This window comes from Cottoperca gobio, chromosome 12, assembly GCF_900634415.1.
Source record: "Cottoperca gobio chromosome 12, fCotGob3.1, whole genome shotgun sequence".
NCBI classification, from domain to species: Eukaryota; Metazoa; Chordata; class Actinopteri; order Perciformes; family Bovichtidae; genus Cottoperca; species Cottoperca gobio.
Window position 1 is genome coordinate 8,596,977 of NC_041366.1, and position 16,089 is coordinate 8,613,065.

Here is a 16,089-nt window from a genome sequence, read left to right on the forward strand (position 1 = left end):
ATTTAGGTTCCTGTTCCACAGCCCTGCTGCTATGCTTGCTGGATCCTTAGCATGGTTTACTGGGACACTTCAATGAAAAAGAGCCATCACTTGTTATTAGTTTCACGTGTGCTTTTCCTGCTACCACAGAAAATGTGTTATGTGTGATTAGAGTGGAAACTATGAAAAAATAAATAAATCAATATTTTGAAGAATAATAAGTATTTCCAGCTCTTCCTGATTTTTCTACATAGTGATCTGACAGTAAATACAAAGTTTCTACTGTACAACCAACTATATGGCCCCATTCCCTAACAACCCCTGCTGTTATCCAGTGACTTTTTGAACCCAACCTGAGAGCAGGTCACTAATGGGTTGCGGTGATGTCATTTCAACCACAAACACACTTCCTGCTCCTGGTTGATCATAATTGCCTGTGTTGGTTGTTAATGTAGAGCTCACAGGTGACCAATAAGAATAAAAAACGTGTTTGCACACCACTTTGTGAATTGATTCGTGGCAAATTGATTGACAAACAATTTGGCTTTTAGCGTCACAGGTTTGAGGATAGTTGGTTAGTCAGGGGCTTTACTGTTTTGGATTCATCCATTTGGGACTGTCACTGTACACCAGCTGAATGGTACTGAAGTGGAATAGTTGTGGTTTACATAACGGCTTTAACAGTGACACCTCCAGGCCTAAGCCATTGAGTATGGTCCTTTAACATTTTACGATGAGTCTCAGGAGCATGATATGCCATTAGGGACAAACAGGCTTGTTTTGAGCATGACGCTGTGCATTTTGAAAACAAACCAAAGGTCTTTCCCAATCAAAATAGCAGCAAGCAATCAGCACTGTTACATGGTACTTATGTGTTTTTACCTACCAAGCACAATAGTATGTTTATCAAATGAGTTGTTAATGAGAGAAAGAGAGACTCAAATTAAGAAGATAGGTTTGCACTTTTTGACAATTTAAATATTTAAAATTTAAATATGTCAGTTTACAAATAGATTTGGCTGGCTGGAGCTGAGTTGTGAAATAATGAAATGACACCAAATAAAACCTAATAGTATGTCAATACTCTTTGGTATTGTTGGACAAACTTTATTGCACTTTAAAAAAGCCCCATTATTCCCACTGTGGGTACTTTGCATTGCCATCACACATGGGAGGGGAAATTCTTACAAGAACACAGTGCAGATGCACATCATACAGATATTGTGAGTTGGATGAAATATTTGGCATTTCATAGATTACCAACAGATAAAACATAGTAGAAATGAAAACAATCCAAGTTTAATGTTCAATAACTTGCCCTGACTTCAGCCAAATCTAACACTTCTGTATCAACTGGAACACAGACCTCACACCAGGCCTGATCAGCCAGCATTACTGCCCGACTTTAATAATGCTATTGTGTCTGGGAGTAAATCCCTTCAGCCAGAGTTCAAAATCTTGTGGAAAGCCTTCGCAGAAGAGTGGAGGCTTTTTATCAGCATATTAATGCCAGTGTATTATATAAATCGGTATACATTTTCAACTTGTGGAATGCTGTTGTTAGCTTCCACAGTTTATGCTTGTAATCTGGCCCATGCTTTTTTCCTGTCCCGCCTGATTTGTGTCACACCACATGATTCAGTTTCACCAGGCAAAACCCAGCCTGACAACATTCTGTTAATTCAAGGTGCTTCACTATAGTTGTTATTTTACAGAGTCACCAAACAGATGGACAGTGTGTTTTAGGAGTGCCCCCCACTGGAGCACAACACAACATCTGTTGCACTTGTATACTGAGAATTTTCACAGATCAGATTTTTTTTTCTCCTGTTCTCATAGTGGTTCGAATAGATCTTTTTCACAGCAGAGATTTATCATAGGAAAAGCACAGGTGTTACTTATAACATGAACGATGGCTCCATTCTATGAATTGTTCCAGTGAGCCATGGCAGTGTGAAAGGTAACAAGTGCAGGGCCTCCAATTAAAATAACTATGGGACACTTCTCTCTAATACAGCTCCACATAATGGCGCCGGTAAGGTGGATGTTGCATTCCCATAAAATGTTTCCATGTTCAGCTCTAAAGCAACAACAGTAATAAAACTGGTATTATAGATCTCCCCTGAAAAAGTTTGACCAGAAAAGACCTACAGTTCCAGCATCCCTTACAGCATGCCCCGTCTCCTGACTCCATGACTCCCTGACCTCCAGTCTATCTTTGTCCCAGCGCTGCATTGCCACGACCCACTGAGTCAGTGGAAAACTCATTTAGGCCTAATTACATGGGCTAGGCTTCTTACTCTCTACTTTCTTTCACTGAAGAGGTACTTTCTTTCTTTCACCCCTTCTCTTTTCTCCTTCACTCTCTTGCTGTCCTTTTCTCTTTGCTCTCTCGTTTCTCCTCCTCTTGTGCTCCAGTTACCAGATCATGGTAGCCCTGCACTACCAGCCAGCCATAGCACACACACAGGACATCCAACACTCTAGTGTGGCCAAGAGGCCACAGGTATACAGCTACAAAAGCTTTTAGATGGTGCATTGTTATTTCCTCAGGGTCAGCCATAGGTTAGGGACCAGTCTTAATTAGTTGACATAACTTATACATGATTACCTTTCTTCAGGTCCTATGGCCACCAAACACACACACACACACACACACACACACACACACACACACACACACACACACACACACACACACACACACACACACACACACACACACACACACACACACACACACACACACACACACACACACACACACACACCTTTCTAAGACCTAAAGTCAAGAAGTAAAGAGAGTTTGTCCAAGAAAGAAATACACCAACAGAGAAGAGAACACACGCACGCATCGTGTCTAAGGTTCAGAATCTAGGGGTCAGGCAGGTGAAATGTAAGGAACCCTGGGAGGAACCTGATCCCAGGATGGCACAAAAACAACGTCAGAAACAAAAGTCATATTAATGATGGATGACAGTCTGGGGTCAGCGCTCAGGTCGTATGTCAAGACCTACATTGCTATGTCACCAGGAATCGAAGATGGCAGACAGGGAGAGTTGAATGTGTTTTTAAAAATCCTCCTCTGTGTGTGACAGGTAGGATTTTTACCATAGAGATATAGACATAAACATAAAGACAGATAGAGCGATGAATAGTACTAGATAATAGACACCAACACATTACAAATTAAGCACATCATTTAATGATATGTCTTTAGTAAAATGTGTGCTTTAAGATGAGCGGTACAGTTTAAGTAAAGTGGAGAAAAACTGGCCAAAAACTGGAAAAGAATTGTGTGCAAAATTATGTTTGAATGTATAATGCAGATCAACTATACTGTTAAAAAAAATGAACACAGAGGCCAATGAAAGCCCATTATTACAATCTGTTCTTCTCTTAATGTGATATGATATTGACATAAATATTCTCTTCTTTAGGAGCAGATGCTTACCAGCAAAGAAATTCTAACCTGCGATCTCTCTCCTGGACCATGAGGTTGCTCATGTTCGTATGAAATCCATAAGACACTATAGAGTCTACACTGCAGACTAATAGGCTAGTGTACGCTCACTTTTGCAATATGTACAGTATACTGCGGACTGTAATTTACCAAGCTGAATTACTCTCATAATTAGTAAAAAGTATTTTGCATTTGCGGCCACTGCATGAGACAGCATGGTTACAGCATGTCGGATCGATATCCAGCCCATAAAGCAGACGCCACGGTCACAGGAATTAACGTGCGTGTGTCTATAAACCATTCAGAAACATAAACATAAACTGAAATCCGTTCTGCAACCACAAGAGATAAAAATGACTGCCACCATTACCAGTCTATATTACACTTCCAGAAAGTTTAGGTACACTCAGGATATAGTATTAATTTGTTTGGGAAATGCTTACTGCTCTGTACTGTAATAGGGCTCAGGGGAGGGGATGAGATCCAAGGCCAAACCATAAGGAAGGAGGGCGAGCATCAACAACAGCAGCTTAATGATGCTCTGGTAATGGAGCACAAGCGGGTCACTTAGAAAGAGTACTCACTCTGGCAGGGAAAAACACACTTTGCACACATATCGCAATAGTGCACTAGCACAGATGCAAAAGGGGAGACCCAGTATATAGGTGCCAAGTATACGTACATGGGCAAACAAAAAACACTAAAATATGTAGGCTAACTGCAGGAGCATGCCCAGAGGACTGAGTACAATAATAACTAAACAGATGCAGAAATCAATCGATCCGGGGGCTGCAGATGAAAATTTGCCATTTTGATAAATTAGGTGCATTTACATCACAATAAAGTCAACTAACGTTTTTCTTCCTGATAAACAAAGTAAACGGCCATACACACGCAGACACAGACTCTTCACTCTCAAAGACTGCTCACTACCAGTCCACCAAACCTTTTAACTGCAGTGGCTTTTAATGTGTTTTAATGTCTCTGAGATGTTTAACTGTAAGGCCGTCATTTCGCTAAGTAGACTGCTGCACTGCGCACTGAAGGGATGGGCAGAGGTTTCACTCACTGACAGTAAACAAATCTAAATAATTCAGAGGGAGAAATTAACATTTTATCTATTTGTTATTTATCAATTACTGTTTCAGGGTTGTGATTCGATGTCTATGCGTATATGCATCTGTGTGTGTGTGTGTGTGTGTGTGTGTGTGTGTGTGTGTGTGTGTGTGTGTGTGTATAGAGGGAACATGGAAACATGATTGTGAGTCTTAGAGGTGAAATTAAAGCAAGATTGGATTTATCAGACCCCACATTGTTTATCTTTGCTGAATCTGGTTTTTTTCTTACCAAAAAAGGAACTTTGAAAACCTAATTGGTTTAAGTTGTGACCAACAAACCCTAGTGAACAGACTTTCTTAATGCAGGTTATGATGTTTCAAATGTGTCCGCTTCAAAAGGATCTTGATGCAAAAAGAGATATAAATCTCTTGAAATATAATGTATCACATTCAACAGAACAGGATAACAATCACTGTAGAGAGAAAACACTGACAAACAATAGAGACAGGTTCAACTTGAGGAATACAAAACTTCTCACTCAGAGGTCTTTCATTAATGTGCGTCTACCTCCCTCTACCGGCGGTTTAAGTGTATTACATATAGCACCACTAATACAATCTACACTCATACTGCGACAACTGCCACTTGTGGTTATCCTGTTGTTACAGGGATATAATATATATATATATATATATATATATATATATATATATATATATATATATATATATATATATATATATATATATATATATATATATTGCATTTAATTGTATGTCTCGGATATTACTTTCTGGTATACAATTAAATTAAGACAAGTAATAGTAATAATTCCTAAATGGTCTCTTCGTACAATCCAATACAGGAAGGCACAGACATATTTTAGTGTACAATGTATTTATGCATCTCTACACCAAAAACAAGGCAAGCTGAAATACATTTATAAGACTGATAATACAATTTACTTTTTCCTTATGTGTTTATAACAACATTGTAAATGAAGCCTAGATAAGTCCATTTACTGTGTGCAAAATTAATGAGGACATCTAAGTGCGAGCCTCAGTTTGTGCCTTACATGTACGCATGCTAACTTATTATATATGAGAGGCCCAAACTGGGGCTACTAAGGTCAAGTGGATAATACAGATAGCTTCGTGTATGAAGCTATTAAGAGTGGGCTATAATGTATTCTCTAGTAAAGTAATGTAAGTAACTTTTTTAATGTCATTTTTTGTCGTTTCTTGTTTTGGGCTTACCTCAAATGATGAAGGTAGACAGTCCATGTTCTAGCAAGGGCTTCCCGTTAGCTCAATCCAAATGCCCGCGAAAATTGCCATCACAATCTTCTTACACACCTGGTTCCTGTTTACCAATTAATTGATAAGCCCCGCCCTCTACCAGCAGCTATTGGTCGATATGACAAAAGTAAACAAACTGCAAAACATTCAGTGAGACACATTTAAATTAGGATATATTGAGAAAATGAGTTATATCTTAAAGTTAAATGTTTGTTTTGTTTTTGTTTTGTTTTTATTTCATCTGCTTCAGTGGGGAGAAAATGTGAATTCACTTACAGAAAAAGACAGGAGCCAATTCTACATGAGTGCATTGTCCCTTGAGAAAAAAGATCAAGAAATATGTTCCATGTTAACAAGGAAGGCAATTTCCAGATGTACCTGCAATGGTCTTGTGTCAGTGGTGTGATGTAACTAAGTGCTTTTTTTTAGTATTGTGCTTAAGTGCCTAGCCTACAGCTCAGACAGAAACATTGTACTTTTTACTTCACTACATTTCTGACAGCTTTAGTCACTCGCTACTTTGAAGACTAAGAGTGTACGTTCAAAACACATGATAAACGTATAAAACATGATAACAATGCATCATGTCTTTTAAGTTCATCGTGTGTATTGTAGGACTACGTGAAATATATACAATTAGCCAACAGCATATAAAATAGGTGAAATTAGCTCAACCTCAAACAGAAACATGCTAATTACACATGAATGCATTAGCAATAATCAACAACATATAATAGAAAAACAATTGCAGGGTTAATTTTTCAGCATTATGAGTACTTTTACTTTTGATACTGCTCTTAATGATAACACTTATGGACTTAGGTAATATTCCTAATGCAGGACTTTCACTTACATAAGTATTTTCAGTGTGGTTTTAGTACTTTTACTCAAGTAAAGGATCTGAATGCTTCTTCCACTGCTTGTAATGAGTGTCTTTGATTCATGATAAACCAAATCAAAGTATAAAAGGATGTTTTATCAAAGATTTGCTTACTTCCCAAATGCTGCAATGATAGTTGCATAGGTTGTACACAGTGTCATAACACATTATATCGCCCTGTCACATCAACCTGTGCCTAGTTCACCTATGAGCTGTGCTTTGAGTTATCACATTATACCTCTTCAGACATGCAACACAGGACACACTTTTCAGTTGAATTAAAACAGCTTTATTAGTGTACACTGTAAGAAGTTGTCTGTATATGAAGATTAGTTGGAAAGCCTTTGAAGATCGTCATCAGTGTTTAAAGAAGACAGAAATCCTAACTGCATGTTGTCTAATGGAATATGCTCCGTTGATAGCAAGAAAAGGGAACAGCATGTATGGTCAAATAAAAGTACAATTACACAATAACATCACCAGTGACATGTAGAAACTTCACTTTCTCCAAAAAGCCACATTCTCTTTATGAAATTCATCAGAAAGAGGCTTGTTTGGGGATATACAATTGTCATCACAATAAGAAAAACAAATACAATATGTAATCTGTAAATAGGAATGTGGTTCCTCAAAATGTTTGGATGTAGTTTGCATGAAACCTCATTTGGTCTCATCTTCCATCTCCAAAACAGAAATCTCAGGAAGTGATCAAGGGTGCACTGTTGGGTGGCACTCTTTAAATAAAATAAAAAGTTGATAAAGGCTTTTGCTGGACCCTGGCAATATGCATAAAACGGCATGTCTAGCAATCAGAAAATACACATTACGGAGGAATGTGTTGGAGTACACAGTCCAAAGTATTTGATGTCACTGCATAGAACAAACATGTGGGTGAGCAATGATACAACTAAAAAGGTAACACCGTATTTTTATTTCATGTGTACCAACTTCCAGTCAACTATTTTCATAATAAATGAAAAAATTAAAAGACAGACCAGCAAAAGACAGGATAGGACAGATAGATATACATACAGAAAGAAATATCACTGCATGTGGCTGGTCTCAGTTTGGCTACAAGTGAGAACTATAAAAAAAATTGAAGAAAATGGTTTTCCTAAAAAAAAAAAGCAAAGTTCATAATTTGCCGGGGTCAGACCAACATAAGAAAACAGGTTGTCCTGCAGGATCTTTCAAAATTGATGATCTTTCAGTTTGGGCCAAGTGCTAAATTACGTCACCCTGTAGGAGTGGATGTCTTCTATCAAGTGTGTATTAACGGAAACTTGAATCATTAAATCTGTGCAGGATGCTGACAATATGCATGATAAACACCAGGATTTCTGGACTTCTTATCTCAGCCATTATACGTCAACATTCCCCTTACATGTTGCAGTAGTAAGTAATCAAATAGAACATGTGAATGTGTTTACATGCACACCAGCAATACTGTGCATCAAGTTAAGACCACTGTCAGGTTTCTTTCAGTCCAACAAGCTTTCTGGAATGTGACAGTATGCACCAAGACTGTGAGGCAAGTATACGCCCCAGTCCAATTTACACATCCCATTTTCCGTGCCAACATTCTGCTAATGTGTTGGTATACATGTGAGGAATTCACTTCGAGTAAAGAGGCCTTGAATGGGATATATCATAATAACACGTGTGCATGTAAACCCGCTCACAGTAACTTAACACTGTACACCCATACATAAGGAGTCATTTGCAGCAGCTTTCACACTGTGTACTGTAATGTCCCATGTTGCTAAAGCAAGACACAGTTCAACAAATTCCCTTTCCACAGTCAGAGCTTTGATAATGGAAAGTAATACTGCATTGCCCAGCTGCTGGATTTAAGTCCTAATATGTCCAAAAAGTCAAGATTTAATTTAGTTTGTATGTTTTTAAACAAGGTATTGATTTGTTTGTACAGGACACACTTTAAATACATGCATTCAGTCTTTGGGACAGCACTATCATAATTTGAGTCACACCCATAGAGCTGAAAAATGTGTAAGAGTAAAGTCCAGAAATTAACTTATTCACCAGTTATAACAGCCGATAGATTCCAAAATTCACAAATCACTTTTACCATTTTAGCAGCCAACTCAGGTTTTGAAGAAAAGGAGGATGTAATTATGATGACTTGGCCTCTCAGTCACAACATTTGAACTGTGGGAAATTCAGTGAAATTTTATATCCTATGCTACATACTTCATAAATCATCATCAAGCTGTGATCATTTCAAACTGAGGGCATATTCTAAAAAAATATTGAATTCTAATAAAAGGGAAGAAAGCTTTGAAGATTTTAAATATATTCATATATAAAAAATACATGAAAATACAATGTATTTAAAGAATGTGTCAAGAAAATAATAGCTGTGCAGTATAACTAGCTTGTCAAATACGTAAAGCTTAAATACTTAAGATTTTGACCCTAAAATATCGATGCAGGTACCAGCTGGCTTTTAGATCGGGGAAAGACATTTTATTAAAATCAAATTCTCTTTAATAAGCTAATTATGACAATATACGGGAAAAAACTCTTTATAGTGAACATTCTTAAAAATATGGAAGATATCTTTAGTAATTGTCAATTGGGCTTTTCAACATTCCTATCTGTACATTTCAAAGCATATCTTGCTGTATTTGACATCAAAAGGCAACTTTCTTGTAGCAATATCAAGTGTGCATAATTTGGGGCAGTGCAAGTACAGTATAGAAGCCATTTTTAAAGTCCTACACTGCAGGACTTGTTTTCCTTTCAATAAAACTTCAATAATGGGGAAGCCGTGCATCAGTCCGAGCATATAATCAAGAGAGACTTGCGCAATGTCTACAGCAGTGGAACATAAGTGATGGGTGTTTAGATTTTCTTTCCCGTTTAGACAGCAGGAGGCGACACTGAGGCTTAGATTCTTGAATTGCATTTATACGGAGTCCTAATCCACATCTCAAAGTCCAAAATACAAACCTTCATAAGCAAAAGATGCTATAATTGTAAAAAGTTAATGTAAGAGAGTGAGAGCGTGCAGGGGGGGGGGGGGGGGAAACAGAGAGTCAGTGCAAATTGTTGGGCCTCAAATACCATAAGGGGCAAACTTTGTAAGCCTTTGTTACGGTGTGAAAACAAGTTAAAAAATTGTGTTTAGTACCAGAGGAGGGACATGCACTACACGCTGAGAATGTCTCAATTTACTCATTCCAGTTATCTCTGCTGACTAGCAGCCGTTTCAGCTCTGCTCCAAACATCTACCCCACTGCACTCACGTTTGAATGGGACCACACACACACACACACACACACACACACACACACACACACACACACACACACACACGTATGCGTTACAGTGTGTAATGTGTGTGCAACATGTGAAGACAGGGTATGTAATTCTATTATAGACATCCACATGCTCTCTCAGGTGTCACCACCTTCAGAGCTGAAGACCGTCAGTCCGGCGCACTCAGGTCTGTGATCACGACAACACTGGACTGATTAGGAGAAAAGCAAAAATGTCAAAATCTCAGATTAAAAATTTGAATAGAAGTTTGGTCACCAAAAACCGTGAAACAAAATGTAATGTCCAGGTGTTGGAGCTGACTTTGGTTGAACATGAGCCTGGAGTGGCAGTACTACTGTTGGTCAACCTTGTGTAAACAGAGATCTTGATAGGTAGGTAGTGAAGCAGTAAGATGGACTAGTGGTTGGAGAGACTTCCCTGGAGCAAGAAGGTCACACGCTCGAACCCAGGGACGGTAAAACTCTGTCCTGCTTTGTCTTTCTGGATCAGAGCCTCAGTCAAATACCAAAAACATGAATGCAGTCTGGTCCATTTTGACATCACTCTCGTCTTTTTGATATTGCAGGGTGATTTCAATTATTAGGTCCATTATTACTGGAATGTCATCCTTACGTTAATCCAACAGAGCCAAAGGGGATCAGGCCCACTGGGACATCATTGTCAAGATTCCACTATTGTCCATTGGCGACGTCATTCTCCCATCCTCCAGGTCCATTGTGTAATCCTTTTTTTCTAAATGGTAATGTTGGAGAATCAGTTTAAGACTGCATGGTGGTCTTCCTGGTCAAATGTTGTGAAATGTCTGATTGACTTTGCGCAGGCAGCAGCAGAACCCCGTTTAGGACATACTGGAGCAGCGCACTGATGGTGAACCCATCTGGGTCAGCACCTTATCCAACCACTGGAGGGGGCCGTTGAGATGCAGCTCAATCCAACAGGGAGTGCTGGTCACTGTCTGACGTCTGTAGGGATAAAATACAGCATAAGGGATAAGTAAAGTCTCGCTGAGGCTCACAGTGTTATGGCGTGTGATATGTTACGGGCGTACAATGATTAGAATGTGTCACAACTCTAGTAGCATTTGTAGATAATGACAGAATTTCCCCTATTTCATGTTAGTATTCTCAGTTGACTATTAGTCATAGGCAGGTTAACACAGGGTCATCGGTGCAATGAGATTCTGAGTTTCTCCACAAAGAATCATGCTGAAGCGATACTTTAAATCTGGTGTTTTGCCAAAGATATGTTCATACATTTCTTTTAAATAAGTAATTTAGCATGAAAATAGCATAAAATCAACTAAAGAAATCTTAGTTTAGTAAGACCAAAACGACTAATAAGTCGACAAATCAACTAAGAGGGGGCAGCCCTACACATTTGTACTTAGGGTATGCATTAGTCCAGGCTTAATAGCAGCAGTAGGATGATAGTACGCAAGTGAGTGATAGGCAAAGACACATTCAGTCATTCTTATCCCAGGTATTAACAGAATGCTGCATAAAATGTTTCGATAAGCTGAAATAACGTTCAGATTTGAAACAATAAATACAAATTAAGTATTTAATAGAAACAGTAGTAGCCTAATAGAAGAACAAGTAGTACCACATGTATTGGTAAATGTGTGAATAGTAGTAGAGCACTTTTCTTAAAGTGATTTACAACAAATAATAAATAAATAAATGTTTTAAAGTGTTTGCATGTACATTTATTTATTGCTAAATACTGCTGAGTATCAGGCACTCTTGGTGATGTGGGATGGACTTGCATGCCAGTGGAAGAACAATCCACTCAGCCCTTTTTATTACTATCAGTTTTTAAGATGCAGAAATGTTGTGTATGTTATTGCTATGTATGACGTGTGCCACGTTTCCATTTCATGCAAATGTAATGGAAAAATAAAGTAATCTGAACTGCATTGCCCTGGTCTCACCAGATGATCAAACACAGCTGACTACACTGAGACACTGCCTGCCAACCAGACAGGCTGCACAGCGACTTAACCCCGGCCAGTGAGGACAAGCCAAAACACTCCCACTAACACCGTCTGGCTCCTGGGAGGGTGTAACACACAGCAGAGCCAGAAGCAGAACAGATGTTTGCTGGATGGCTGGAGGGCCACAGAGACACATGACACAGACGCTCTTATCTCGGACATTTTACAACAAAAGGAGGAATACAAAAAGAGATTTGCACACATGCAGCGCAGATGATAGCATGCTCAAACAAACCTTGTTAACATAATGTATATTGACACGCCCTAGGATTTTTTTAAATCTAAAGACACACCTGTTATCAATTGAACTTAATTACCTCCTTCACAGAAGTCCCATACATTTGTCCTATTTGCTAAATAAAATGTTGTAAGGTTTTATCATGTCATATCTGTGCACATGAAGTGGTGACTCAAAATGTGAGTAAAATCTGTTTTAGACTCGTGCCAAAGTCTGAGGGTTCAGCTGGATTTAGATCTCGAGTCTATCATCACTTTTTGAAGATTGTTAACAGTAAAACTATTGACGCAGATTATTGTAATATAACTCATTTATTTTTGAAAGCAGTTGTGCCCTTTGCTCAAAGATGCTACCACACACACACACACACACACACACGCCAATTGTTTATAACAACAGCCAACAGTCACCACTGCATAGCCTGCTACTAGTCTTTATGTCAGCAAGCTTCCAGCATGACCTCTTTCACGAGGACTCAAATCGATTTCACTGTGCCACTTTCCGGTCTGACCAGACACCTACAACCTTCCATTCATAGTGGATGCGTAACATACCTGTACTCTGCTCCCCAGCCCTTGACGAAGCTCATTCTGATGGTGCACATCCTGGTTAGTTGGTAGACTGCCTCAAACCCCTGATTGACTGACTGAGCCAGCAGTGCAGCAAACTCCTGGTTGTTAAAAATCTTCAGATTACAGCCTGAAAAAATAAAGAAAAAAATAAAGTTAAAAGCATGTGCTGGTCATCACTGTCAGAGAGGGCTCTCGTTCAGCTCCTTTCTCCATCTATAGAATGTTGGACTGCGGAAACACCGGGGACAACAATGGAAATACTTTAAAACCCCTGACAAAGTCTGGTATGTTTTTAATTTTATGAATGTGTTTCGGCGTGTCTTTACGACAATCTGCGTTTTTAAAAACGTATGAGTTTACTTTGCCACTTCTGTAAACATAACTTCAATGCACCAAGCAGATGCATTGCGATGTGGGGGTGTATTGCATGTTGGGTGATTATTCTACAACAGACTGACAAGCCCGACCCCTGAATGTCTACAAGATCCTTGTTTCCTTTCAGTACAATTCTGTGCCTCAGTAATGATACTGCTCACACTGCTCATTTGGCAAGGAATGAAATGTTCAAAGTTACATGGGCAAAGATGAGTCAGTGTGTGTGGGTGAGAGTCTGAAAAAAACTGTCACATTGTGGAGGGCATTAGAGCTCCTTCCTCAAGCTTCACATGATCAATATCAGGTTGCATCATGGGTAGGGATTCTTGTTCCTGCTCAAGTTGCCAGGTAAAAGTTTCAATAAGAGCTCAATCCACTTTTTGACAATAAATAATTTTTGACCAGAAATTAAGGATTTTGTCATTTGTGTAGCATCCACCTGACTCAAGAGTAAAAGGCAGAAACACTGCATGTGTATAAACCTGGTGGTATCTTGCAGACTGTGGCAGGGTGCCAGCCGTATCGCTGGTTGCAGTTGGGACTCTGGACAAAAATGGCACTGTCGCTGAGGCACTCTGCGAACACCTCCCCTCCGATGTAATACAACCTTACACCACGACCTGCATAGTGTTTGCCAAATGCAAAGATAGAAAAGGGGTGAAAAGAAAGGGAGGAAGACATAAATCATGAAGAAATATATCAGAAACTATCATTTATCATTTCTATCACTATCATCATATGTTTATTCAGCAGTATATTCATAATAAAATGCATTAAAAAAACTCTTATCTACTGTAGACTTGAAAGCCTTGACCTTTAATGATTGTAAAAACCTCCCAAAAGTTTCCTTCGGTGTAATAAATATAATGTAATAAATATATATATAGATATAAATATAAATATATAGATATAAATATAATGTAATATATAGATATACATATAATGTAATATATATATATATATATATATATATATATATATATATATATATATATATATATATATATATATATATATATATATATATATATATATATATATATATATATATATATATATATATAATAAATAAATATATATGTACACACTTTCTTCAAACAAATCAGTGTACTGATTTGTACAGATAATAACTGATAAATGACCGTCTCTGTGTGTAGAAGAGTGTATGGGCTTGTACCTATATGTCTCCTTGTCATTTCAACAGTTGCGTTCCTGTTGACATTGCTGAGAAGCCCTAGACAGAAGCGTTCAGAGTTGGAGGGGTCGGTGAAGCCATCTACTGTCAGAGACGGCTGCGAGGCGTGGAACGTCTCTCCGACCCGCTGGTTTAGCTCATAGTAGGCTATCGAGCACCAGAAAGCTGGTTCACTGTAGGTAACTGGCTGAAGGTCTGAAAAGAAATCAAGGAGGGTGACATTTTGCCCATCAACTGTTTCTGTATTTCTCTTTTCTAAGCCTTCATTTGTGGACACAATTTTAAGATATTGGTCCATTTTCAAAATTACATTAAATTAAACAATTTCTCACACATTAATTAACTTTCTACATATTGAGTTGCAATAAAATGAAGTTAAACGATAACCATAAAGAGCAGTCTTACCCAGGCCATGATTGACAGGTGACAGGGCGTCGGGTGACAGTTCTGCTGGTGAACCTGGGAGAAATAAATTAAGATGCATCATATAACACCTTTTTTAAAATGATAATAATACATGTGATGTGTAAATTATGCTGTTGAGTTATACTGGTACCATTTGAAGTGTTTATGTTTACTGCTGCTAATGATAAATACAAGAAAATAAAGTATGATTTTAGGTTGGTCAAGACCTTCTGATCTTTAAAGTTTGTGCGAGACAAACATCAGCATTGTTCATCAGCATGTTCACTAGCACACAACTCAAGTCTACCTGATTCAATACTTTGATTCATCTGTTGGTCGCTGTTCTCTCCATCTTCACTGATGTAGCCGGGTGGAGGAGTCTCTGTAGAAAACACACAAACAAGTAATAAGAACACATTTTAAGCCTGAAGTCTCTGTGTGCTCTTGTAAGTCAACATAAAGGTGATGCATGTACGATAAGTACGGTAGAAACAACCACCTGACGGGCAATATTACCTTTAATGAACAACTTTCTATTGGATACAAATCTAGTTGTCTTGTATGACAGCTAAGGTAAGAAGTGAATGAAAACAAGTATTGCTTTCTGTCCTGCATACAGACCTGGTATATAGTTGTTAGGAGGGTCTATGCCGGCAGGGAAGTTGGTATTTTCGGGGATGGAGTTTGTAAAGTCGTCTAGAGGTGGAAGCTCCGTCAGGATCTCTGTGTGGCGTGGCACCAACACCGGAGGCAGCACTGGAAAGATAAGGAGGCGTCACTGACTGAGGCCAATATGATTCGCTATACAAATCAACATTTTATAATTAAATGCACTTTTTTCCTAAGCAAGTGTGGTTATGCAACAACATTTCTGCTTCTTATGCAATCAAGCACAGAAAGATGTAACACTTAAAACACATCTAGTCTGGTTTCCAGTACACATATTGTCAAACGTATAATTGATAAGTAAACTCCAAACTTTTTCAGTTGCTATTATAGACTTATAAAAAGGGCACCTCGAAGATCACAGCCAGCACTACTCAGAGTACAAATTATGTCACAGAAACACACAATACTCAAGGATCGTTATTACCAGGCGTCTCCACTCTCTGGTAATGGTAGGGGTTGACACACACTTCATCCTTTTTGAGGTTGAAGGCGAACTGGCAGGAGTCGATAGCCCTCAGCTCATGATGACTGTGAAGGTCGGGCCATCTCCACAGGCGGCAGTAGATGACGTGGGGCAGGCCCTTACGATGGGACACCTGAAGACGCCCGTCCAGTGACCTGAGATGGTTGGGAGAGGATATTTTATAGCTCAATAATTTC

The 16,089-nt window shown here is 38.7% G+C and overlaps 1 protein-coding gene across 3 annotated transcripts in view; it reads right to left on the reverse strand.

Annotated features, from left to right (window-relative positions):
• Positions 1–2,708: 2,708 nt before the first annotated feature.
• Positions 2,709–16,089, reverse strand: part of smad2 (SMAD family member 2) — a 25,085-nt gene continuing 11,704 nt past the window's right edge. For 2 of the 3 annotated variants that reach the window (XM_029444285.1, XM_029444284.1), the window contains 8 exons: positions 15,854–16,047; positions 15,382–15,516; positions 15,068–15,142; positions 14,761–14,814; positions 14,338–14,550; positions 13,643–13,780; positions 12,768–12,912; positions 6,946–10,944 (listed from right to left, as the gene is read on the reverse strand). In XM_029444285.1, the coding sequence (XP_029300145.1) occupies positions 10,821–10,944; positions 12,768–12,912; positions 13,643–13,780; positions 14,338–14,550; positions 14,761–14,814; positions 15,068–15,142; positions 15,382–15,516; positions 15,854–16,047 (1,078 nt within the window). In that variant the 3' untranslated portion in view covers positions 6,946–10,820. Of the gene's footprint in view, positions 2,751–6,945; positions 10,945–12,767; positions 12,913–13,642; positions 13,781–14,337; positions 14,551–14,760; positions 14,815–15,067; positions 15,143–15,381; positions 15,517–15,853; positions 16,048–16,089 lie in introns of those variants that run through there. The other variant, XR_003833171.1, reaches the window with a different exon arrangement.